This window comes from Siniperca chuatsi, linkage group LG11, assembly GCF_020085105.1.
Source record: "Siniperca chuatsi isolate FFG_IHB_CAS linkage group LG11, ASM2008510v1, whole genome shotgun sequence".
Classification (NCBI taxonomy): Eukaryota; Metazoa; Chordata; class Actinopteri; order Centrarchiformes; family Sinipercidae; genus Siniperca; species Siniperca chuatsi.
The window spans coordinates 20,267,735-20,295,306 of NC_058052.1; the positions used below are offsets into that span (position 1 = coordinate 20,267,735).

Here is a 27,572-nt window from a genome sequence, read left to right on the forward strand (position 1 = left end):
ACAAGCCATTGTTAATATTATTAGTTACACCTTTGCTTTTACTGCAATGACTAGTCAAAATTTCTGCTGTGACACAAACCATAGCCAAATACACCTACACACAATATGATCCCCTAATGTCACAATGAAAATACGTTTTTACATTACAGCAATCATATGGTAATAAATTATAGTTCTAGGAGGTAACAAGTGATTGATGTGGAAAAAGCTCCTGCATTAACTGACGTTTGCTGGATTTGAATTATGTCTGCGTCAGCCCTACAAGACATATTTTGGAACGAGCAGATTTCCTCATAATTCATTTTTATTGGTTTGTTATTTGTACTCCTCATCTCTGAGTGTACAGAGAAGAAAAGCTGTGTTGTGTTTCAGGTTGAGAATGAAGACGTAGGCTATTTATATTTGAAGAAAGGACAGACCACAATGCAGAAGATTACTTTATTCAGATGCAAGAAAAAAAAAGGATTGCATTGATTAACAGTAAAACTATATGTATTGTGTTACAGAGTGTTGTCCATAAAGTAGAAATTGCACACTAGATTACAAGAAATGTCATTTCAAGACAAGAATACAAGTTAAGTCAGGATAGTGAGTCTTAAATCAGGTAAACAAGCAAATGATAACAAAGAGGCGCCATGTATACAGATCATGGACATCATCATATTTATTTGATTTAAATTTACCTTCAAGAGTATATTCTGTATGGTGCACCAAGTGTCATCTGCTGCAATGTGTTTTAATGGTACAGATTAGATTAATGATATTAATTAGATTAATTTAATTAGTTTAATTTTTTGTGCCAGACAGTGTGTGTTATGTTCATTTTCTTTATCTCATGATGAATAAATATCATAACCAGGACTATTTTACTACAGTTGCTACTGTAGTAAGCTAGGTAGCCAGGCATGCTAACGATTGCACATTCATTCTCACAGCCTTGGGCATTTTATCTAAGTTTCCTATTCACATAACCTGCATTCTTAGAACTGTGGGAGGAAACCAGAGAAAACATGAACGTGGTGAGAACATGAAAACACCACAGAAAGGCGGAGTCGGGTTCAAACCCAGGACCTTCTTGTTTGTTAGGTGTGTGTTAGGTATGTTTACTACTGAGTCACACATGTGCCAAATAATTTCCTTGTCTGCATTCTTGGCCCTAAAATGCATTACACTGCTTAACAAGGTGACAACTAGCTCCTCAACATTTGTTTTGTGCACATAATGTGTTTTGTCAGATGAAACATAGTGTACACTTTGTCACACAATAAACACTTTGTGCATGAAATACAGCATGTGACACTCGATGCCCCAAATTCAGCTGCTGTTTTTGAGATAAGTAATATTTTAATCTTAAACAATTTGGCCACGTGTTTTTAAACTGTAGCCTAATTATGTTGTGGTAGCTGGTGGCCTGAAAGACTGGAAATAATAACAATCTACTGAATATTCATTCAAAAAGTACTCAAAGCAGTGATACCAAAAATAGACTGACTGTATATACAACATGACATCGTGACACATGCGTTTTCAGTCAAAAAAAAGTTAAACTGCATACATTTTTGAATTCACAATTAAGGTTTTACACGCATTGTTTTATGATTAATATACGTCTCTTAAGTTAACAAGGCAGGTTCAATAAGACAAAAGGTGCATTTAGAAGTTATATTTGACTTGGACCACCATCATCTTCAGAAATAATTTTCTGGCAATTTTCATGTTTATAAAAAAGCAACAGAATACTTACAGTATTTTACATGGGAGATTAATACAATCATGTTCTTTCTTTACAGATCGTTGAAAAAAATACTGGTACACAGAATATCAAGAAGAACTACTGTAAAGGCAACTGCCAAGTATAGCATACAGCACAACACGTAAGCACAAGCAATTCTAAAGATTACGACAGATGTACAATCCTGCTTGGCTCACTTGTTAACTTCTCCAGACGAGAAGTGACTCCATTTCATCCCATAGCCTATCTGGTGTAATGGCTGTTAAAATGTAGTAAATCATACACTGGTAGTACCATATGTTTGCACTATATGCCACAATAGCATAATGCTCTGTGTGCTGTGCAAACAGTGCTGATGCATCTTCTTTGCTGGTTTAGAGGATCCACAGTTCCGCACAAGGATCCAGTGTGATAAACACAGCTGGTTTCCCTTCTGTACATTCAAAAGTTTGTCAAATTCAGCAGAGAGAACATACAGTGCTCTGCTTTATGTCTACTTAATGGTTAAAGTTCAGCAACAGGGTAGAAAACTTATTTACAGAGACAAAATTTAAACAGTAGGAGAAGGAAAGGAAAGGAAAGAACAAAGACAGAGGGGGCAGTAAATCGCAACAGAGGGCATTCAGTTAACAGTTCAGTAGTAGATCCTGTACCGTTCAGTAACCGCCATAAATTCACATTTCCTACAATTTACACTGTCCTCTCACATGTGCAAACAATTCAAAAAGAAAACATCAGGAGGAAAAATGACAGATTGGCCTCAAGTCATATGAACTCTGCAAACATAAGACAATTCATTGATCTTTTTTTACAATGTAGCGAATTAGTGATAGGATGAGGGTTAGGAGAGGAGGCTTAGACCAATGAGGCAGCTTTGTACAGAGCAGACAGAAACATGAGTGTTTTGTGTAAGTGGCTTTTATAGCTCTGTCTGAACATCTGTCTTTCTTTACTGCACATATTCATTCTGTATAGTCTATATTCTCATAGTACTAATAACATTATGGAAAACTAGATCATTTTGTAAAGCTGTAATAGCATTAATGCACAACTTAGTGCAACAACTTCTTCTGTTAGGAGGCCATGGTATTGTAACGATGCTTGGTTTTCTGTTTAGTCTAGCCTGACCCATTTCTGTATCACTTGCAGTAAGAGTAAAAGCCTTGCACAGCCATGCAGTTAGTAACAGTTAGACTGATTGGCAGGTGAATGGCCTGACCTGATGCAACGCTGCAGTTAAGCTTGCAACATCGTCAAAATGGTCTGTGCTATTGAGTCTCAGTCGTGTCCTGAATTGTTTTTTTGTATAAGTGTGGTTTGTGTTTCTGTGGTCAGAGCCCTGTGGTGACCTGCGTGTCCTCTGAATTGAGATCGTCGTTGGCAACGCCGCCACAACAGTGTGAGTCCACCGACGACCCCTCCAAGGCTAGTCATACCTGCAGAGAGAGGAGTTAGAAGAAGAGAAAGTACATTAATGTTATGTTGTATACAGCATATTTATGTGTACCCTTGAATGTTGACATATGTTTATTAGTTTTCTTGCCAAGAGTTAGATAAGATTGATACCACTCATGTCTGTACAGTAAATATGAAGCTACATCTAGCAGCTGGTTAGCTTGGACAATTTCTTGGCCAGGCAAAGTGACTTCTGTGGATTCTCCGCTAGTTACCTGGCAACCTCACTGGGACCACACTCTTATGCTAAGCTAAGGTAACTGGCTGCTGGTTGTAGAATCATATTTACTGTACAGACATTACAGACATGAGTGTGGTATCAATCTTCTAACTAACTCTTGGAAGAAAGCAAATAAGCGTATTTCCCAAAATGTTGAACTGTTCCTTTAAGCAGATACATGTACTGATATGTATAAAGACAGACAATGTGTACCTGTTGATTGGACCTTTCTCCTGTGTTTGCACTGTTGTGTTCACGCTGCGGGAGCTTGCGGCTAGTGGCTCCGGTCCGGGACGAGTTCTGCATCTCCAACATTGAGGGACTTGGGGTGCAGAACTCACGGAAACAACGCTTGAAGTTCTCATCCAGGTAACCATAAAGAACTGGGTTCAGACTACTGCAGGGGGCAAAAACAAGATCACAGTTTAACACTAGAAAATCAGCTTCCCCATAAACTCACCAACATCATTTTCACCTAACCAGCAAAACTCTAACATTATCATTTAAGAAATGACTTAAATTATTTATCTGAACTATTATACCTGAATTTTTAGGAGTAATAGTTTCAATACTGCAGTGAATATATTAGTCAAAGGCTACTGCCAGGTGCCAGGCTACCTGTTGGTGTAGCCCAGGGCAATGCAGAAGTGCCAGGTGATAGTCTGCAGGGTAGAGCTGGGGATATTGATCAGAGCTGTGATGATGACAAAGATGTGGATAGGCGTCCAACATACGATGAAGACGGCAACCACCACCAGGACCATGCGGGTGATCCGACGCAGGTTCCTGTCCTTCTCCTGTGTGTGTGTGTGTGTGTGTGTGTGTGTGTGTGTGTGTGTGAAGGAGGTAGGTGGTTTAGTGTTAGAGATAAGTGGGAGTTCAAGATGAGTATTGGACAAAAGAGGAAGAAGTACAAAGAGGAAAGCAGGAGAGGGCAAGGTTGGGAAGATAATAATGATGGAGCAAGGACAGAGGAGAGTCGTGGATAAGAGAGGAAAGGAAAGTGGAGAAGGTGGGGGTAAGCAAAAGGACAGAGGAATTAGAGAGTGTATAAGGGTGGATGGGGAGAAGATGGTTAGAGGGGGGATAAGAGGAGAGGTAAAGGGGAGAGAATCAATAGGCAGAGAAAAAGGTTGATGGAAAGGAAGAGAAGTGGAATGGTGGTCGAAGAGCTATGAGTAGGAACAAATCACATCAATGTGCACATTTTGCAGCCAGCGTTTGGTAAAGTTCTCAAATACTGAGTGTGAAATTATCGTTGTTGAAATTATCATTTTACCTTCTACTGCAATTAATCAAAACCTCAGGCTTAAGTAGATGTTATTGCTTTCTCTTGGGAGTTATGAGTGCACCGTATTTGCAGGAATGCTCTGGGCAGCCTTGTATTTTGCTTAATTACTCTAAAAGATAAAATCAATTAGTCATTCAGTAAGTAGCGTTGGCCCAAGACTCAAGCTTTTCAAATTTCTCTAAATGCTCACTAATTCTAAAATTACCATTTGCATCTAATTAAAAGCCTTTGGTGCAAAATGTAAAAAATAACTCACTATATTCACTTAATGTGGCTCATGTTTAAAAAAGAAAAAAAAGATTTTTCTTAACCTGGGAGCCCGACAGCATCCGCACACTCTTGAGCCGCAGGATCATAAGGCCATAGCAGACAGTGATGATCAGGACGGGCATGATGAAGGCAAAGATGAACACGCAGATCTTCAGCAGGGTGTCCCAGTACCAGGAGGGGTGGGGGAAAATCAGCTTGCAGTCAACAATGCTGGAGGCTGTGCAGGGTGAGGAGAAATACTTGAACACATATATGTTCACGTTTTCACAGGTATACACAAGCAATTTTACAAGTAGTTATTTTTATCCACTTATTTTCACTTGTCTAGCTCTTTTTAAACAACTATGCTTCCTTGCTCTGAAATGTGTTTGTTTAATCTGGTTGTACACAATGCAGCCAAATGCAATGTTATACAAGTGTAATAATAGTATTTATGGATGCATCTTATATATTATTTATACAGTCTCACCAAAAATGTTTTTTAGCTAACTGTACTAAACTAAACTCTTCAATGAAAACTATGTTTTGTGGAGCTTTTCATTACTCTCTCACCTCCATCACACCAGCAATTTCAGTGGCAGTTTTCTCTCCATTACTACTGCTATTACACAGAGAAACCCTGTCAGAGAAGCCTGTCTTTGCAGGTAGCTCATTGACTATGCAGACAGTTAGTCACCATCCAGGCTTATAACATTAAATAGTTATTTTGTGCAATTACACAGAACAACCTAAACAACTCTTCTGGTTTGTCTCCTTTCATAGAGCCTGCTGGAGTACATAATTGCTTTTTGAAGCTGGAATGCAGAGAATGAACTGAATGTTTTCTTCCTGGTTTGTGCTTGTATTTGTTTACAAAGCCTTGTTGAAGTCATCGTCTACCAAGGACTAAGAAAGAAATGAGTGCTTTTCAAAATCCTCCAAGATAATTTGCTACTTGATGCTGTTTTGAGGTAATCACTTTCTCTATTCAATTCTTTTCCGTTATATAAAATATACAGTACATGTTTTGCCATGAAGAAATTATGATCTATCTTTAATTCCAGGAGAGCTTAGCTATATCTATATATATATATATATATATATATTTATTGTGGTTGTTCTTAAGGATAGAACAGCAAGTCCAAACACAATTCCTCTATACATAATAAAAACATTTGTGCATTTGTACACCTTACAGTGTAGGAATAACGGTGCACATGTGTGCGCATGCTTACGAGTGACGGCAGTGGAGGCCATGAACATGACAGGCAGCCCGATGGCAGAGGAGAGAATCCAGTTACAAACGTTGACTATCTTGGCATTATGCGGTGTCCTGAAGTCCAGCGCTTTGACTGGGTGGCACACAGCGACGTAGCGGTCGATGCTCATGGTGGTGAGAGTGAAGATAGAGGTGAACATGTTATAGTAGTCGATGGACATCACCATCTTGCACAGCGCGTCCCCAAATGGCCAGGTCCCCATCAGGTAGTTGACACTCTGGAATGGTAGCGTGCTGGTGACCAAGGCGTCAGCCAGAGCGAGGTTGAAGATGTAGATGTTGGTGGCCGTCTTCATTTTAGTGTATCTGCACAGAAAGCATGGATTTATTATGAGACAATGGGCCCCTTGGCACAGACATGTAAAAGGGCCCCCACAAGTCCTACACAGGAGCAAGACGCCCAGAAGGGCGTGGCTCCATCATTTGTAGTTGTTTTGTGTCTCTTTGTAGTAATTTTTACGCTCTTTGTAGTCCTTTTGTGACTCTTTGCAGTATTTTTGTGTCTCTTTGTAGTAATTTTGAGTCTCTGATCCAAACAATCTAGTTATAAGAAGATTCACACCACTTCCTGCTAAATGTAAGCCTCAGTGAAACCATGTTCCTTTCTTCCTTGCCACATAATGGGATTTTGATATTGTTGCTGTTGTTTAATTTTTCATATTAATAATAATAATAAAACTTTATTTATACAGCACTTATCAAAACAAAGTACAAAGTGCTTCACAAAAGAGAAATAAAATACCACAGTGAATGATAAAATATAAAAGAAATAAAAATACATAAAAGCAACAAAATAAACAGCCATCTCAGGACATGCTTTTCGATAAAAATGTGTTTTGACAAGAGACTTAAAAAAAGATACTTACTCAGATAACCTCTTTTTTTAATTGAAGGATTAAGTGTTCCTTTATGGGTTGATAAAATTCTTCTATTCTTAAACTAAATAAACAATTTAAAAACCCACTGAAATATCTGAACAAAGATTAAAACAGGGCCGTTAAGCAGTTGTACACTTACTATTAATGCAAGGGTAGGTAACATTGGAGAAACTAGCAAAAGTCGGCTAGATTTTTAAAGTATCCAACTGAAAAAAATCCCACCCCTCCCTTCAGGCCTCCCTCTAAAGCCACTCCCCCAAAACACATTTTCATGCAATGAGTGCACGGGCAGAGTGCGCATGTAGGCAGGTGGGTAGTTAGACAGGCAGGTAGGCCAGCCAATCATTTAATTCGGGCTGAATGAGGCAGCCACAGATACCACATTTTTTTCTTCTTTTCCCAGGGCATTTGATTTATTGATTGCTGTCAGGATGTAAAAAGAATTTCAACAAATATAACTAAAAATGCTTCTGAAATACATTACTTACCCTAGCTTTAAGTTATGTTTGTGTATGTTGTAATACAGAAGATGGCAAAACTAAGTAAAAAGTTTTTTTTTTTTTTTTTTTACTATGACTACGGCAATGCAGATAACTTAAATCAATCTGTACATTTCTTATTTGCACTGGTCTGCAAATGTGAATCAATAAATCATCATATTTATACAAACACAAGTAAAAAGTTTAAGTAAATTAATGTCTTCTTTTTGTCTCTGAATCACTGGAACAGCACTTGTAACAATCTGTAAATTATCCAGAAAGTAGCAATAAAGATGCATCCTTAAAAGTCAAATGACGGCACTACAAGGACACAAGTAGAGCGTCAAGAAATTATTTAAATGTTTCTGCACAAGAAAAGCCTCAATCACTGAACTCCCGTCTTCTGAACACCATCTGCAGAATTTTAAGGCACAGATAAAATCCTTCCCCTGTTACTCCAGGTAAGATGCAATCAAAGAAGGTGCTGCATGAGCTGGGCAGAGTATCCTGGGATGTTTTGTGAATAATTCCGGCCCCTTGCATCAGCTACGAGGTCATTTTGTAATAGCAAAACTTCTTGTTTAATTAGTTCTAATGGCTAAAAGAAGCTGTCCACGGGAGTAAAGCTCCAGGCTCCTTGAGGTTTTAAAAGATATCACAAAGAAATTACTTTCCTTAGGCTGTAATCCTAAACCAAATTGGAAACATGAAGGAACACAAAATTGCTTACACTAAAATAAATTTGAGAATTACTATACGGACTCATTAAAAGGTACATAAAAAGGTCAAGTCCACTTTCCAACCTGCTGACAAAGAAGGGACAAAGGACAAAGAAGTCCTTCTTCAAGTAAACCTGCTTCTCACTCTGCAGTAGCTTTTTGTCATCTAAATTATGGGTGATCAAAGGATTTCAAGGATGGTCCCCTTTATAATGTACCACAAAAAAGGTCCTTTCAATCAATATTATGGAAAATTGGGCAAAGACGAGAGGTAGTTGAAAGACTATGGATGATAGTGGAGTGTTTATAGAAAACAGAAGAAAGAGCGTGGCTCCATTAGCAAAGAAGATAGAGCACAGACGATTGAAATGGCTTGACTGTTTAGAGCTCTTGTCAGCAAAGAAATATATTATGTTTAGCGTTTGCTGTCCACATTGCAATGAGGCCAGTGTGAAGCTAGATCATGTCAAAAAGATCTGAAATGATTTATTTTGTATGTCATAACCCGTAGGCCAAAGACTCAATCGAAATAAGTAATCAACAACAATCACAATCTAGTTATTCTTAAGATTAACACACATTTTTAGGTGTCATCCAGTGTTCATGAGAAAAATGTAGTGAAAATGTTGTACATATGTATTTATGGATTAAAAATGGAGGAGCCACAGCCTGCAGCTCAAGACCACATCTGAGCATTTGACATGTCAGAGTGAAGGATGACATTTTAATAAAGCTGCTTTTGTTTTTCATAATGTTAAATTTGAGGAGTATTTCTACTGCTGGGTCCCCCAGTGAGGTCAGTATGCCTACGAGCTATCATAGAGCTCCACAGAGTGGCATTACACAGTAAAGAGCTAATCAACCCAAATAATGAAGCTATAATAAAGCTATCCAGGAATTAGATTCTGCCTGTGAAAGGTACTTAAATTCTACTTTCTCCTATTAATTTTGCACTTAAAATGTTCAGATTTTTTTTCTATTTAGGTGATAGTCAGATAAGAAGATTGATACCACTCTCCTATCTGTCCATTTAATATGAAGCTAAAACCAGCAGCTGCTTAGCTTAGCTTTACATGAGCAGTTGCCAGGCAACCAACACAGACTCCAGGCAGTTGCTGGTTCTGTTTTTTCGGGTTGTTATACAGATTAAACAGATGTGCTATAACATCTTAATTAGAGAGCTTTAGAGGTGCTGCTGACTGTAGCCTTATATCTAATGGACAGATATGAGAATGTATCAGTCTTGTCATCTAAAACTCTGCCAGAAAGCGAATAAGTGTGTTTCCCAAAATGTCCACGTATTCCTCTAATTTAATTTCCAACAACACAATAGTGATCGTACTGTTGCTGCACTATTCCATGTAAAGACTTACTTTAGACAAATCCCTGCCGTAATGTTAATGAATTAATCTGGATAGACACAGTGACAACGATATATAACATCACCTTCAACTTTACTGTCATTCTACCTATTTAATTTGTTATTTATTTTCCTGAATAATCCCAAATCCTCTTAACAACCAGAGATTACAGTTAGTTCATTAAATTCTTATTAACTTCAACACTGACAGCTTAGTGGGTTTCTTATTTCAGGCTTTATTTGCACGGAGACCGTCGAGACACCTCGAGATGAAGTAAAAGCTGTCACCATACACACAGTACTGTGCTGGAGCTGGAGGTAATTTCCAACATCCCCTTATTGACTTTGAGACTGTCATTAACATGGCTGCAGATAATAGTTTGTTTTTCTCCTGTGTGTTGTATGTCTAAGGCTTACATATGAACAGCATGCTGCAGGGGGGTGAATGGCCTCATCTCCTCTAAATTAACTCAATGTGTTTTATTAATGAGTTTTCAGCGACATAAGTCCTCCACCTTGTATGTTCCTTGCGTGGCGATCACAATCCGTGCTTGCTAAAAGTAGTGATGCAATAGTGACAGTGTGTCATGCAGTGCGTTTATAAGCACACAAGTAACCAGGTTGCGCATAGAAACCAGGTTACATGGATAATTGGAGAACATGTTTACATGCATTGTAGTAATCTAGTTATTGTAAATCCACATATACATGCAGCAGATCAGATATCTCCCTAACCGCAGGCCTTAATCTTTCTCATTTTAACTGTAGTTGTGATAGAAGACACTGAATGCAGACACGTAGGCAGGGCAGGTGCAGGTCAATGATTTGATTGACACCAGACACCGGAAATCAACTAGATACAAACCCAATCGGAGCAAACTGACAGTGCAGTGAGAGCAGAACTGCAGACAGACCGTTATAAATACAAGGACACATCACCATTTGTAAGTATTTCTCCTTTCATCCAGCTACTCCGCTGTTACTTCTCCTACCTACAGTCTATTATTATGCACATGCATACTTTAAAAAAAAGATTAGAAACCAGATTTCTCATTTACATGACATTTAAGAAATCAGAAATATATATATATATATATATATATATATATATAAATAAACACTTTTATGAGCTGTGCATATCTTCAATGGCTATTATTACTTTATGAAGTGTAAAATTAATTCCCATGCCAGCAGCAATCATTTGATAAGTATCATTCATAAAGAGGATACAGATCTCCCGTGGATGGTTTCTCATTTTGGAATAAAACTCTTGACAAGAAAACCGAAGCTCTGTTCATTCCACATAACCAGACGATAAGATAACATAACATTGCCTCATTATATATTAGTAAACAGACCAAAAATAAAAATGTTTATAGCAAACATTCAGGATTATTGATAGGAAGAGAAAGTGACAGTGAAGCCACAGAGAGACCAGACAGAAGTAACCCTGCAAAGAGTAAATCACGCTGTTTCTGTGAATAAACACTCGACAACAGAAATTGTTCGATCTGCCTCTAAACTACTTTGACTTGGTCTTTTCCTGGGCCACTGAAGCACGGAGGCGGCAGGAAGATGTGCAGTAATGGACCTTAAAATCATACAAAACAGTCCTATAATTCATAGCCTTCCATCAACCCATTAGCTGTGGTTCCCACCTGAGGGAGTGGGACGCCTTCGCCTTCCTCCTGTTTCTCATCTGTCTTTATTTCTCCTTAAATGAAAAAAAACAGATTTGATAATGACAGTAAATGATCCCTTAGACGATTCTGACAAGAAGCTGATTTACACACTCATCACATGTGCTCCCAGTCGAAAGAGAGAGAAACTTCAGCCTAAACTCCCAGGCTGTCCTCTGGGATGCATTATTCAAACATCCAAATCATCTGACACACAACTGTGTCAGTAGGACAGTGTTAATTTTCTCATTTAAAGAGATTTACATAAAAATGCTTGGGTAGGGCAGTTGAGAATTGGTTGCTTTAATATGTACAAATTCAACAGATCTTAATATGGCCATTTTGGCACATTTGTACTTATGATAAACTACTTTGGTTTTACCTCTACTCTGACTGAAGAGCTCAAAATTATCTTCTATTTACGCTGTATGACAAATTATTGAAAGAAAAATTACAATAACCTCTAGTCTGGCTCCCTAATGAGTCTCATCTGTTGCTGAAACTGTAATGTAGAAACACAGAAATAGCTATTTAACTGGTTATTATTCTTTTTAATGAGAATTTCATTTCTTGTTTTGGGCCCTCGTGATGTTGATCAGAATAAAAATGTCAATACAGTTAGATTTGGCAATCAAAAACGCTATGCTATGGAACAGCATCTCCAACATATATAAAAACTTGCTGGAGAGGTGGGAAATGTGGGAATGTTACGGCTCATTTATTTCCCTTGTGTTTATTTCCTGTGTTGAAATACAGGCACAAACGCATTGACAATGTGCACATGCGCACTGAAAATGTTCACACCCCACCACCTTCACACACAGTGGGATATAGGCTACTTATGTGTGTGTGTGGGTGCATTTGTGCATGTAAAATAATTTTAGTGTGCCCGGTAGTGTAACAGGAAGGCAGTTAAATCACTTATTTTTTTATCAATTATTATTCTAATGGTTCAACTTTCTCTACTTGTATATTCCTAGTATGTTATTTTGTGATTTTCTTTTCTTTTCAACAATAACTATTTTGTCGGACAACTTTCAGTCAACAATATGGCAACATCTACGTTTACGTCTCAGGCTCTGAATTGTGTATCCAAGTTTTTCTGCTCTCGTGTGTTTTTGGGTTTGCTAACTTTGTTCTCATTGCACCTAGGATCATACCCTGCCTGCCCGCCAGCCTCTCTGCCATGTTTACCTCCAGCCATTGACCTCTGCTCTGCCTCGTCACATCAGCCCACAGCTTCCCTCATTTCCCCTCTGCCTCCATCATCTGGATCTTCCTCTCAACCTCATTAATTTCCTTGGAAAACTGAACAATAAATTATTTCTTTAGGAAATCCACTCCCTGTCTTTGTCTTTGTCCGCATTTGAGTCCCACCTTAGGGAAAGAGACTTTGAGCTTAGGTAATGTAAGGAGTAATGGTCCCTTTTCTGTTCGGAAACTCATAACTGCTTCTACAATGTAATGTACAAAAATTCTCTCAACTCAAAAGTATACATAGAACCCTTTTGGACCTGTGTAGTTAATATAATATTGTTGTGTTTACTTTGATATTCCAATTTCACCTCGCCATGTCTACTCTGCACAAGCAGGTCAGACCCTTAGGATAAGTTCAAGAAGAAATATATTGATCTTGCACTTTTAGCTGCAAGAACATGCACAGTACTTAATTGGAAATCTGAATACCCACTTACAATACCTCAATGGCTAAACAAAATCAAACAAAAAGTTACATCCATCTTGACATATTTGTTATAATTTAAGTAAAAAAGAGGACTTTGGCTCCCACATAGAACACATGACCATTTGTGGTTCGCTGTAAATAATGTATATTGGAGTGCATATATACAGTATGCATATACAGACTCTTAGCTCTTCTTTTGTTTTTCACTCACCCAGGGGTTGGGGTGGGTTTGGGGATGGGGGAAGAAGGATGGCGTGTGTGTTTTGGTAAAAAACGTAAAAAAAAATAAAAGTAGACTAAGAGTCTACAGCCTTGCTAGCAGCTCTACAACACTCTACTTTATCACTGCAATACTTTGAGCTAAATGCTAACATGCTCAAAATAACAACATGCTGATGTTAATCAGGTATAATGTTAACCATGTTTAGATATTTCAGTCCGGACCAAAGTGGTGGACCGACAGTCGACCGACCAACACTGCTATCCCTAGAGCCATGCCGCTAGTGTGGCTAAAAAAAGGGAAAGGACGGTTGACTGTATATGATTGGAGATATTTCTTACAATTTGAAATGTGATCATATTAAGTGAACAGACCCCTTAAACACTACTCACATACATGTTTAGAATCTCTACTGGTGCCAATAAATGTTTCATGTACTGTCTGTGTAATTGGGATGAACCAGGCCAATCCCAGCTGTTCATTAACAATGGATGAACATTGGCCCAATTATTTCTGGCTGCCAATAATGTCCGAGCCTTGTTTCCTTCTTGTTTGATTAAAGAAACCCAGAGGCAGTGACTGATGTGAACACACGTGGGACAACTAGGAGAGAAAATGCATTCTACCCACACAGCAAGTCCACGGTTCATGAATACTGTACATGACATGGAGACATTCAAATGTGCCTGAATGTTAATTAGTTGATAACTGTTTGTTTTCATATGTGAAGATTGTGCTTCACCATGGCAACAACAGTGACCAGGCAAAGTGGACATTTGTTGTAACAGTGCTTGGCTCTAATGTTTCTCTGGATAAAAAATATCAGATTTAAAGGTTCAGTATGTAACATTTAGGAGGAGCTATTAGTAGAAATGGAATATAATATTTGTAAGTAAGTTTTTATTAGTGTATAATCTGAAAATGAGAATCGTTGTGTTCTTTATCTACAGAGGGAGTGGGTCCCCTTCCACCGAGGTCACTATGTTGCACCGCCATGTTTCTACAGTGGACTGGACAAACCAAACACTGGCTCTAGATAGGGCCGTTCACGTTTTTTGCGGCAGAGTTTTGCAGCCACTGTAGTTTCTCCTACATGCTTGGAAGGGGAGGGTGAAACGAGCGGTATTCAAATGGTTGCAAACTGCAATTTCACTGCTACACATATGCCACTAAATCCTACATACTGGACCTTTAATGAGGCAGCAACAAGAGAAACTTTTTATTTCTTTGTCGCCAAACGTTACAACATCTACAAACTAGAAAATACATGTGGCATGTACAGTATGTGTTGTGTTGAGGGTTCGATCGGACATTTCGATGCTTTTCTGTGTTTATATGTTCCTTCATTCCCATTAGCTGATGCTGTCTAATGGATTAAACATCAGCCAGTGAATATTACCTCCACTATTAATTCGTATAATTCATGGGCCAAAGCCCCTAAAGGAGAATGTTAAATCTTGATAGATAAACATAAACCTAATTCAGGTTCGTTTGACTGAGTTAATAGCACAGTAATAAAACATAAAAGCAGTGATTGAGAAAAAAAGATGAGGCTATTAATTTGTGTTGTTAAGGGTTTATAAAAATAAAATTGGATTAGGATTTATTATAGTTTACAGCTAATGCCCTGCTCATGGTAAGATGGTCTCAAGTAAACATTTCCTCTGGGTTTTTGTTGCCTGGCATGACGTTTAAATGTGTCAAATTGATAATTTTGGAACGCTAACAAATATTAAGAGACCAATAACCTGGACATTTAAGGCTACCCTATTAGCACCAGTATGAGCTTTGTTTATCTATATTCGGAACAAACCTGTATTGAATCAACAGTCTTGTCACCATATTTCAACAAATGTCAAGATGAAACCTACACACTTGTGGTCAACAGTTTGGAACAGAAGCTGATTAATTTTCATGGCTCTTGTTACACAGCAAGCTAAACATAGTTTATCATCAGCAGGCGGAGCTGGCCAGTGTATGTCTGGCCTCGTGTATGATTCATGGGCTGCTGCTGGGTGCAGATAAACTATTAAGTCCTGGTTGCAGAAACAGAGGCTGCTCATATGAACAGACATCTGTATGCCTCTGGCTCCGACCAATAACACTGTCCATGCACACTGTGAGGAGCATGATGAATTAGGGTGCACAGGGTGACTGTGTGCATGTCTGACTGCTGGGCTTGTGTTTCTGTGGCGAGCAGTGATAGGATGTTGAGATTTGTCTGTGCTTTTACTGCCTCTATGTAGTATTTATGTTAGGAGTGTGTGATATGGATACAATTCTCCATCATGGTATATGACATTTTACATCAAGTTATAGATATATATGCAACATCGTTTTATAGTACATTGGAAAATCTATTTAAAAGTTGTATGGACAAAATAACCAGACTGATTTATCAGGTATTTAATTAGCTTAATCAGTCAAAAACAAATATTTCGAAGTACTCCATCACATTGATGATCATATCAAATCCAATATTGCCATAAGTCCGACATGCTCATTGACATTACCCACAATATCCTCATTCACCCAGAGATATTATAGGGAGAGTCTCCATGTGTCATGACTCAGGAAATGCAGGACTGCACCCAAACACAGACAATGCAGGCAGAGTGGTAGAGTTCAATAATTTATTGTCAAAGTGAGGGTATATATAGGATTATAGACAGGTTCAGGTACTGGTAGCTTAAAAGCAAAAGTACAACACACATAAAAAGTTTGACAATGTGGCAGGGAGTGAGTGGAAAAGGGCTGGTTAAATATCTGCAAGGGTGATGAAGAAAGTGGGAACAGGTGAGCAGGTGGGCGGGGAAGGTCAGGTGACTGGGACTGGAGGGAAAGGGGTTACTGCAGAACAAGATGGTTTGAAAAGTCTCTTCAGACATTTTGATACTTGATTTTTTGCCATGAATCTGAGTCACGTTTGGTATCAATTGTGTCTGCTGTGAATCCAAGCCGACTACAGCTGCCGTCCTCTGTGAAGAAGCAAGCTACAAACGTTTCAGAGCTACCTCTCAAGTGTTTTTGGTGGATTCCTTTAAATTTGGCTCTCAAGAGGATCATTCAGTTAACAGTTTAATTGAATGTGATTATAAAAAGGTACGAATGACTTATAAGGTACATAATTAAAGCTTAAGTAATTTATGCTTTATTTAATACTTCATGTAGTAAAATGCTTGATAAAACTCTTGACTGTAAAACATTTACTGAGTTTTACCACAGAATGATTTGTCTTCAGAGCAATAAAGTGAAGATGAACATCACCTCAGAGTGTTAAGGTCACACATTAGGTATATTATTTTGATGCATTAGGTGTAGAGAAGATCCTGAGATGTATGATGTAGCATGAAAAGCCAAAAATAAAAGCATGATCATGGAACAGAAAATAAGAGAAAATCACAATAATAACACGTGTTTGTTTCATGTCTCAGCCTTGGGCTGGCAAAGACTGAAATATATACCAGGAGGCATTAACCATTAGAGACAATAAATGAATCTCTTTTCTGTCTACATGACAGTTGATACTTACTGTATTATTAGTGTTAATATGTTTGCAAAGCATATTTCCCTTGTGGTACAAGCTAAATTTTTAAATGTCTTGGAAATCATTTCAGTAAATGGAAGTCATTAGACAGGTACCAGTGGGAATATGCTGCAGAGGAAACAGATCCTAATATGGCCTTAAACATTGGTAAATGGACCCACACACATTGCCAGTGGCCATGACAGACTGACTGAGATATAGCACTTATTCTGACAGTGAGATAAAGGCTCTTAGAGATGTTTTACATGTATTACGATGAATGACACTTGCTTAAAGAATGCTTGAAGCAACAAAAGGAGAATACTTGAATAGTAATAAGCTGAAAAGAGTAAGAGCAGTTAATATCAAAGATGCATTAAAGCAATATTTTTGAAATCAACAATGAATCAAATGATACAGTTATGTGAAAGGCTTGCTAGAATAAATACCCATCTTTGCAGCACTCAGCTTTGGGTTATCAGGACTGACAAAACCAAAAAAATGCTGCTAAAATTCGGGACAGCTTAGTACAGTAGCTAATACTGCATGCTACCCATCCAGAACAAAACAATAAAGAGCCAAAGTAAACTGGTGAAGAAACATTTGAGCCAAATACAGACATAATTTTTCACTAAAGAGTAGCAAAGGAACTAATTTACCAACTTAAAACTAAAGTTTCTGCTCGTTCCTTTTTGTGTTTACAGGGACAGTTCACCCCAAAATCAAAAATCCATATTTTTCCTCTTACCTGTAGTGCTATTTATCCATCTAGATTGTTTTGGTGTGAGTTGTCGAGTTTTGGAGATAACAGCCATAGAGAAGTCTGCATTTTTTTTAATATAATGGGACTATATGGAACTCTGCTTGTGATGCTCAAAGCACCAAAAAAGTACATTTGAAAAACTCAACTCTTTTCAGAAATCATGACCCAGTTACTCCACAGATTTGTTGTGAGCAGTTTCATGTAGGAACTATTTCCTTTCTACCAATAGTTCCTACATGAAACTGCTCACAACATGAGTTTGTTTTGTTTTTGCCCTCTGCGGTCAAAAGTAGCTTATTGCAGCTTTATGTGGGAAGACAGATGATCATAATAAGAAAAAGGTATCAAAGAAACTTCTCAAATCTCTGCCGCAGCATAATTCACTTGGCTGCTCTTCATCTGTATGCTCAGTTTGCATTACTTCCAGTGGAGGTTCAGGTAGGTCGATAGGAAGACATAGATAGACATTAGTGGCTCCTCAAATGAAAAGAGAAATAAAGAAAGCAAGGAATAAAGCACATAATGAAGTACTTGGGAAGAATTAGAAAGGATTCCTGAGGAACCATGTTGAGTTACTGGTAATGGATTCTCATCACAATCTGGAATCCAGTTTTAGAGAAATGGGATTCACAAACATACAGAGAGAGACTCATGGCTTCTCAGTCATCAGACAGCACTTCCACGTCTGAACCCGCCACTTCATTAAACACTTCAACTTTTCATCGTTACAAAAACTTTTGCTGAGGTTTTTGTGTGTCAGAAAGAGAAAAAGACAGCATTTAATGATTGATAACTTTATCACAGTGGGCTCTATTTTAGCAGAGCAATCACAAAGACAAGCACAAAGTACAAGGTCATGTGTGCACACTCATTGAGAGCGTAGCCAAGCACACCTGCTATTTTCATTCATATACCAAGTACTAGCGATATGTACAAAAGGGTTCGCTGAAGTGGACTAAAAATAGGAGGGTGTGGTGATTAATTATTATCCTCTCAGCCAGAAATACTAAAGCGACAGGCAAAGTGTATTTTAGGATCAAGAAAGTGGCAACATGTTGCGCTGGTTGCATTAGTCCTTGTATTAGTAAGCAAAGTGAACTGTGCATGACTTCCTCCTCTCTATTACATATTGTCTTTCTCTTTTCAAGTTTATACTTTCCTAAAGAACATGAGGAGTGTGTGTTTGCATAGGACCTTTATACATTCATGTATATGACATTTGTGTGTGTGTGTGTGTGTGTGTGTGTGTGGATCAGCATACCAGTATACCTGTCACTATGAGTCTTCTCTGAAATTGACTGAAGCTGCCTGGATTCAGTTTGACAACACACCTTCCCTGAGCTGTGACTCTCTGACTGACTGATGATTCAAATCATCGATGTTTAGAGGCCAACCCTGCGACAAACTGTCAGGTTTTGAGTCTTGTTCAAACCATTTTGTTGTGTAAAACTTCAGGCTCGTACCAGGATTGGGTTTGGTTATTTTCGAATGCAAATCATTTAAAAAAAATTCTCTCTCTCTCTCTGAGTGTACAATGCAATGTGTTGTAAGTAGACATGAAATGCCCACTGGGAAGAGGGAAAGAGACAGAGTGTAGGCCATGCCTTGCATTAGCATGGTGAGCTCATGTCAGAAATGGATGAAATTAAGCAAAATATAGTCTGGGGTCGGGTTCAGCTGGGTCGGGATTTGTACCTCTAAAAATCTGCCCTTCCTTCCCAACATGTAAACTGTTGCCTTACCATAAAAACACTCTCTGTGTCCTTTGTAGAGCCACCATGTGTTCACTGGCAGAAACATTTAATAAAAATATCCATCAACAGTGTTTGGCCTGACTGGAATTGATGATTGAGATCAATATCCATGGACACACGAAGACAATCTCCAGTGGGGTGGAAACTCAGCAGATGTACAATTGATCCACAGTCACTGTTAAAGGTGTACCACGTGCACACCGGCTAATGAAAGAGGTCGTACAAACTGCCGGGTACTTGACACAAATCGTCCGCAGACATCACCAGACACACACTGGATGGATATTTGTGTTGTAGCATAGTACCAGTCAGTGATTCTCAAAGCAATCGGCATATTAAATGTAGCCTTCAATCTGTGTGTTGTTGTGCGATGTTTTGGAATTTGCAGTTTTTGTAGCACACATATTTTCCCCAAACCTCGAGTGCAGCAGCAGCGTGATGGATTACCTGTTTCAAGCAAGTTTCATGTCCCTGAAAGTTGATTGTCATATTGTCGTGAAATGAATTTAAACTGAATCTATCAAACAATCTGTAGAAAACTGTCAGCAGTAATGTGAAATGTGTTCAATTTGCATTAAAAAGGCTAAAACATCCAAAACAACCAGTTAAGACAGCTGAAATTGTTATCAAATTGTTGCAGTGCTGTAAATTACTTCATGCTATGAGATGTTGATGTTTTGCTCATTATTTGTAAGAATTAGAAAAAAACAACAACTCAATAAATAAAGACCTGTAAATGAATGTTTTAGGACACACACCAGCAATGAAAACCACAACAATCCAAACTTGGCCTGGTTGAGAAATGCTTGAATTTAGTTTGAAAAACACTTCAAACAGCCTCCAAATGGGATTATCTAGATCACAATGCCATAAATCGCACACACCACATGTACTCAAAAACCACTGTATTGTGTTCTGCTCATGGGTTTGACAATTGCTGCCCACTTCATTTTGATTCACCCCTGTAATGGTTTTCCATCTCCGGAAATATGACAAAAAGAAATAGGGAACCAATTTAGGCCAAACCCAGATCCTCGGTGACGCTGGCAATGGAAAACAGGGACCTCAAGAAGAGTTTATCATCTTGTTGCTTAGGAACACTGTTGTTAATGTACTGAAGATCTTCTAAAAAAGGTCTTTCTGTGTCCCTGGCCCCTGTCTTAAATCCACATTCGGTAAGAGCAACTGTTGTACACAGCAGTGAAAGGGTGTTTTTCTTCGGACTAGGTCATCATTTTGGCTTATTTTGATTGCTCATCCATGGCACGTTACAACAAGAAGCCATTCTTGTAGAAAATCACTTTTTTAAAAGATGTACTAAAAGCTTTGTACAGTTACAACTGTGTGTGAACTGGAATTTGAGAACAAATCTGCGATACCCTCTGGTGCTTTGAAATGTCAGCCTTGATGAAGAAAGACATGTTTAACAGTACCTGTCATAGAGTATAAAGAGCAGAATCAGGCCAAGTTGAGTGAGTCACTTTGTAATTGACAGATGGACAAAAGAGCAGAGAGCTCCAATCAATCATCAAGCAGAGAAAGACAAAATCTGTCTTTTGTTCCCTCCTCTTTAGTTAATCATCACTCCTTCATTCTCTCTCTAACTTCCCCAGTGCATAACAGTGACTATGACTACATTCCTCGTCTGTCAAATTCTGAAGACTTTACAACCTTATGTAACTGGTCATGAATGAGTGATCTTCCTTCTCTTTGTTTTTCTGTATTTGTCTTTTTTCTTTCTGTCTTTCGTCCTTTTGCTGAGTTCAACATAACACCTCCTGTTGAATCCAGACTGACAGCCTTCTAATTCTCCAGCAGCATCCGGTGAAGTTAAGAAGCTCATTACTCATAGTCACACACACACACACACACACACACACACACACACACACACACACACACAGGAAGGACAGCCTAATTACCTCTCTGCACTCTCTACTCGTAATTGTCTCCCTAACAAGAACAAGAAATTAGACTCTGTACCACCCTGTTGTGTGCAGATACACAAATTTAGAAAGAGCAGCATGCAGAATTCCCTTCTCTCCGAGTCTCACACTGAGCTGTTAAACCCTTCCATACTGATGATAATAATGATCACTGAAATTCAGACAGTTTTTTTGGGAAACGCACAAGTCAAACAATTCATCTTCATTAACAGCTGATATTTATATATTGTTGCCGGGTGGCAGAGGTTAGGCCCTGAATTTGTCTTGACTAATTTTGTGCCAGGTGAGTTTGTCAGTACTCCAAAGCAAACAAAGTAATTGCAGCATAAAATCCACAGACGAGCGGCAATTATCGAGCTGTCCGCTTGTCATTGGTTAACAGCAATCAAGGCCATAGTACACAATGGTTGCATGTTCAGCACTGTACAGCTGTTACAAAACTAAGGTCAGAGTGCTATGGTCTAAAATGTTTACAGGCTCTGAAGAGGTAAGAGAAGGATGTGCCAAGTGCTGTGCACTATGCACAAACACATGGTGGAATGCAACTCTGAAAGACAGATGTTATACTGGGCTGGCAGGAGGTTCAGGGCCCCTGTAGGCACGAACGTCTGCTTTTGTTTCAGTCGGTTTACCCTCACAGCTCTTCTGTGTATACCTGGAAAAATCCGTATGCTGAATGCTTCTGCAGTGTCCCAGCCACTATGTGTTAAAAGCCACATGAGCATCACTCACACCTATATACGTATGAGGATGTTCATGAATATACATGAAAGCTATCTACACTTTTAAAGCAACCAGGATCTATTCACAAGTCTGTGTCATCAAAGAGAGGATTTTAAAAAGTTGGTGATTCCCATGGCTGATTTATACGCATTTTTTCTTCGTCTGAGTTAGACAAATCAAGTGGTTATCTTCTGCTGAAGGGAATTTGGTACTTAACCACACTTGATTTGTCTAACTGATTTAGAACTAACTGAACTTTAGAAGAAATGTATGCATGAAAACAAGGACTGTGGATTTTGTCCCCCATCACTTACATCAAAATCGCTTTAGGAAGCGGCCAGTATGGACAGGAGAAACAATTACAGCAACCAATACCCTTACAGTGTACATATGGGTATGGTACTATTGTTGATAGACCTGAAAAATGTGACCCTATCCTTCAAATTCAGAAAGAATCGCACCTTTTTGGATCGCTTGCAATCAATACAAGTATTAGAAAGGATTTTGTGAAAGGTTTTGTTGCTGAGTGCTAACCTGGACTTAAAAAGACTGCAGGTTCGTTGTTTGAAACTCAGCCTGAGACTATTTGTCATGTCAGGCAGTGGGAGCTACGAGAAACCCATTAGAGAGAAACATTAGTGAGGATCTATGACATTAGTCTTGTGAACCAGATTGTGTTGACTCTCATCTTAACATCATATTTCATGTGACTGGGTTCAAACTCTCACATAAACAGCAGGGACACATATGTTTAGAAATGACTTTGACATGGAAATGTTGCCTTATGTAAAGAAGTAACAGAATCATACAAGGTATCATTTGTTGTACTGCTACATGCAGTGCAAAGTAATAGCATTTAGTGCCTCCAGGTCAGCGGGTGCAGATGTTCAAAAGCCTCTTAAACAAAAGCATCCAAAGCTTTAGAAACGCTTTGGCTGCTGAATGTGACCAACCAGGTACAGCTGCTCATCTAGCTGGATGGGGGATAGAGGCAGGGGTTTGGGGAGGTGGTGGAGTCATTTTGCACTCATCACGCTCAAAACGCTTCCCAGCATTTCCATGGTAACAGGAAGCTCTCTGCACTATTCCTTGTGGAACCCAGTGGTTTCTGTTGAACCGCGATTGATCTTTCCGATTGAGCATGCAGATCTCTGGTTGTTTTTGTTTGCTCACAAGAAGTTTGCGGATGTAAGTGTTGAGCGAACAGACAAAGGGCAGAGAGCAAGAGACAGCAAATGGACAGGGAGATAAAGAGTGAGACAGAAATGTTTTATGGTTTTAAGGTTATCATTACTCAGACAGTGAGGGGAAAAACATCTCTCATCCACTGCTGTCTCTATTTAACCTAGCAACATTGCATTCAAGGACATGACTGTAAAGTGGGGATGGAAAGTTCAAGACTACATTTCCATTTACAAGTAAATATCCACTGTGTGTCATTAGCTAAATGGATGCTCACTTTCAATCTGCTGACAGAGGGAGAAAAGACCAAAAGACAGGCAGAGATGGAGAGAAAGACAAAGAGATAGATGAATGTTAATGACCCTGATGGATTGTGGTTCTCAGAGGAATGAGACACAGCCTTTAACTTCCTCCCAATTCCCTTAAAGTCTCATTAGTCGCGCTCAAAAAGTTGCAGAAATCTGTAAAACTTTTCTTGGTCACAAACACACTCACAAGCATGCATGCCTGCACACACACACACACACACACACACACACACACACACACACACACAAAACTCCTGGTTCTGTTAGTATCAGGGCTGATACCCATTCCATTACTGTCGAGACAAGGCAAGGGACGGGTATGTCGTCCTAAATCTGTTTCTACGAAACAGCCAAGGATGAGAGAGCTAAAGCTCAAGTAATGCCCTTCACATCTATCATCTGCTTTGTGGACAAACTAGTTTAGAATACATAATGCAAGCCTGTATACCAACTCATACATTATAAACCCTCTTGTACCTCTGCCAGACAGCTGCAGACATAGATCCTGTCATTTAAACGATGCTGGTGCAAAACTGATATTTCAAAAGGTGATTTTACTTCCATTTGCCCAGTGCTCTACCTTCGTTTTCCACTTCATTTAGTTGCTTTGGAAGTGCCAGGAAGTGCCTCGTTATGTTTTTTGTGTACTTGTACTTTTTTGAGCATGTTAAAAAAATCTGTAATTTTACTTGTACTTTAAGTACAAGTCAAAACTTTTATCTCAAGTATTGTACTTTGCTACATTTCAAGTTGCATCCACTACAGAGTAAAAACAAAAGTCAAATGAAAAGTCATGATAAACCGTGTGAGATTGAAACACAACAAAGGAGCCTAATTAGCTGCAGCAGAGAAGAAGCTGCTGGTGTGTCTGCGGCTGCAGACCCACCAGCAGCACCACTCGGTGAGCACGCTAATTAACTCAAACACACCCACAATGTTGCATTTTAGCCAGACAGCATGACCAACAGCCATGCACCTGTTGGTCATGCTGTCTGGCTAAAATGCTAAATGCTAAATTTTGAAGTTTTACCTTCAGTGTGTGAGGCCTTTCTGCAGTTTTTGACAATTATCTCAGTCACAATTGTGAATGCTGAGCCTCATGCAGCTTTTCAAGTGTTTGAAAACCTTGAGGAGCGCAGTGGGACCAGAGAGGCTGAGTGGACTGTAACGCATGCAGTAACGTTTACTCTGAGTACATTTTAAAAGACTTACTTTTTACTTTTATGTGAGTACATTTTTACACAAGTAATTTTACTGGGCATATCTGTTGTAAGTAATTTGGGGTAGAAAACATTGTGAATAAATACAGAAAACATCCTGAAAAAATTGTGCATTCTTTAGCAAAACAGAACTATTTGGGGAAGCACTCAGACTGAAGGGGATGATGTGTGCAGTCTGGCAAATGAGCATTCACTGGATGCTGCATCTGCCCTGGAAACATTGGGGAAGTGAGGAGGATTATAGGTGTAAAGAAGTAATGATAGAATACTGTATATTGTAGTAGTAAATAGAGACGTCTCCTCTTCTTCTAGTTTCTGTTTCTAGTGTAATTTCAATTTCAAAGCTATTTAAGCACCTGTCTGTTAAGCACAGTGAATCTTTTACTCAGCCACTCACTGATTCTATCAGACCAGTAAAGTGGGCAATCACAAGTTGGAAAAATGAAGGTGGACCACCCTCACCTTTATCTCCATTCTCCTCAACTTTCTCATTGCTCACCATCATTTTTTCTCCCCTCAACCCTTCACTCATGTCGAGCTCTTTTCCAAGTTCATCTCCCACCTGTTTTGTCCTCATTTTCCTACTCCACCACTCTAGCTGCTTCACCACTGACTTTTGTTACCTGAAAGAGCCTCATTTTAAATGACGTAGTATCAGCCGAGGAGCCTTTAACTAACATAAATGTCAGATTTTCATGTGTAAATTAAAGGATACCAGTGAAATCCACCTCAGTGGGCTGATGTCATTAGCACAATAGGTGATTTTCAATATAATTATGTCTTAAGTTAACACAAAAGTGTTTTTATATTCTGATTGATTGTTGGGTGTAAATGTTGTTAAAATCAGTGTCACTGTATGAAAATGGGAAATATCCAGCTTGTGTGAGGCTTTTAAAGTAATAGACCAATACTGTGTTATTTCTCCCCGCATGTGTCCTTAGTCAATTGGTTTCTTTAAGTAAAAAAACAAAGTTAATTAGCATGTGAAATGACTACCAGATCAGAAGTCTCACCTATTCTGTAGAAAGAGCAAGTGGCCTTGAATTTTTTCATTTGTGCACCACTCATATATTATTATCCTTCACTCCTTGTGACAGTTGATTAAAGAGAATAAAAGCTCTTCCTGTGATGATGTCTTGAAAGTGTGACATTTGTTAGAAACAAACAAATGAATGAGATGTCCACATGTTAGCTGAGCGAGCAGACATCGGCATGAAAGTGGCCTAGATTTAAGAAGGGGAAGCACTGTACGACATATTGGAACATGTAGTTTAAGTGCTGTTATCACAGGTTTGAGAGACCAAATAATACTAATAATCTACTCATCTTTTGTAATAAAACCAGTAATGCTGGAGTTGACGCTAAAGCAACACATTTGGCGAACTTTTAGCACATCAGTTGTATGTAAATTGCTTGTTTTAAGAGAATTTCCAAACTATTTCAGGTCTCTCATCTAATTTATATGAAACTTAGAATAAGCACAACCATACACAAGGGAACAGAGGACACTGAAGCCACTGTGCAAGCATGCATATGAAAACAGCAGCATCTGATGGGATTCATGGTGCATAATGTTTTTGTTTGTGTAGCATCTTATCATATCAGTGCGATTTTCCTGTTTAGTTGTGGTATTGTGAAAGAAAGACAGAGAGAGAGAGAGAGAGAAAGAGAGAGAGAGAGAGAGAGAGAGAGAGAGAAAGTGTATACTGTGCCTTTACATATATACAACATATATCATTCCTCTGTTGTTATGGATATTGGCAGTTGCTGTATAAAAGAGGATGCAAGTTTTGAGTAGCAGCCTTTCCTCTCCATCCCCCTCGCTCCACTCGCTTATTGCGCGCTGGAGCAACTTGCGAGGTTGGAGGCATTTTACGCACGAACGGCAGCAGAGCTGGCAGCGCTGTCAACACCGCATTCACATGGTCATAAACACACACACACACACACACACACACACCTTTAAGTGCATTATGGTTAATACAGCAACAGGTTGCTGTAGAGTCACATCACTTACAGTCATGTTAGAAAAGAATAGCAGGCTATGTTTAAAAAGTGTAAAGGGCCTAATTATGCGCAACATAGCTGGGAAAACACATCCACACATATCAGTGTTTTTGTGAGTACTTTTCTGTCTTACCTGACGATGATATACATAACCAGCACGTTTCCAACCAGCCCCACCACGCACACTATGGAGTAGAGAGCGGTGATGACAATCGCTATGATAACCGGGTTGGCCTCACCGTCCAGGCTGCCGGTCAGTCCGCGATCCCCGTCGCATCGCGCCTCCGCGAAGCTCGCGGTGTTGTTGCCATCGGTGAAGTTTCGACAGAAGCTGCTGTTGTTGTAAAGCACGGGCAGCTGGCTCCGGTAATCCGCGTCCGAGCCGTTGCTTGCGCTCTCCATGGTCCTCGCTCGGAATGTGCGGTAGGTGCTGCGCGCGTCTTTCGTCTCCCCTCGGGTGCCGGTCGGCGGACTCGGTGCCGGTGATGCCGGGCTGGGTGCGTGTCTGTAGTTTGCTTGGAAAAACGCTGCGTTTCAGGCGCGGGACAGACCGCCGGTAACGTTAAATCTCACCGTGTTGAAGAATGTGGCCGCGTGTGATGTAATGAGTGTAGGCTACTGACGACCCTCGCGCGGCACAGCGAGCCTGCACGGAACAGGAGCGACGGTGTGAAAATGAATTAGTTCGTTCCCTTTCTGCCTTCCTCCCTAGGTTCCTTCCTCTCTTCTTTCTTTCCTCCTCTCTTTCCTACACTTCCATTCCTCGCTTTTGCTCACATTTGTTCATTCCTTCATTTTCCTTCCATTTCCTTCTTTCCTTCCTTCTTCCTTTTCCCGTACACTTCCACCCCCCCTTTCGCTCATCTTTGTTCATTCCCTCCTTCTGTTCCTCCTTTCT

General features: G+C 39.3%; 1 protein-coding gene and 1 long non-coding RNA gene across 2 annotated transcripts; one reads left to right on the forward strand and one right to left on the reverse strand.

The window, feature by feature from the left end:
• Positions 1 to 424: 424 nt before the first annotated feature.
• oprm1 (opioid receptor, mu 1) lies at positions 425 to 27,572 on the reverse strand. Its single transcript, XM_044215041.1, has 6 exons — positions 26,808 to 27,572; positions 6,183 to 6,532; positions 5,010 to 5,185; positions 4,026 to 4,204; positions 3,621 to 3,804; positions 425 to 3,168 (listed from the first exon to the last, which is right to left on the reverse strand). The coding sequence occupies exons 1-6, from the start codon at positions 27,074 to 27,076 to the stop codon at positions 3,163 to 3,165; spliced, it is 1,164 nt and encodes a 387-aa protein (XP_044070976.1). The 5' UTR covers positions 27,077 to 27,572; the 3' UTR covers positions 425 to 3,162.
• On the forward strand, positions 5,195 to 12,795 carry LOC122884738. Its single transcript, XR_006379954.1, has 3 exons — positions 5,195 to 5,918; positions 9,896 to 9,980; positions 12,494 to 12,795. It is a non-coding gene; the product is annotated as an uncharacterized LOC122884738 (long non-coding RNA).

Bases quoted from the DNA above. Each gene is read 5' to 3' on its own strand.
- oprm1 (XM_044215041.1), bottom strand. From the start codon at position 27,076: ATGGAGAGCGCAAGCAACGGCTCGGACGCGGATTACCGGAGCCAGCTG. The intron at 5,186-6,182 runs GTAAGCATGCGC...CACCCTGCACAG, and splicing joins GGCCTCCACTGCCGTCACTC to CCTCCAGCATTGTTGACTGC. The intron at 4,205-5,009 runs GTTAAGAAAAAT...ACACACACACAG, and splicing joins GGATGCTGTCGGGCTCCCAG to GAGAAGGACAGGAACCTGCG.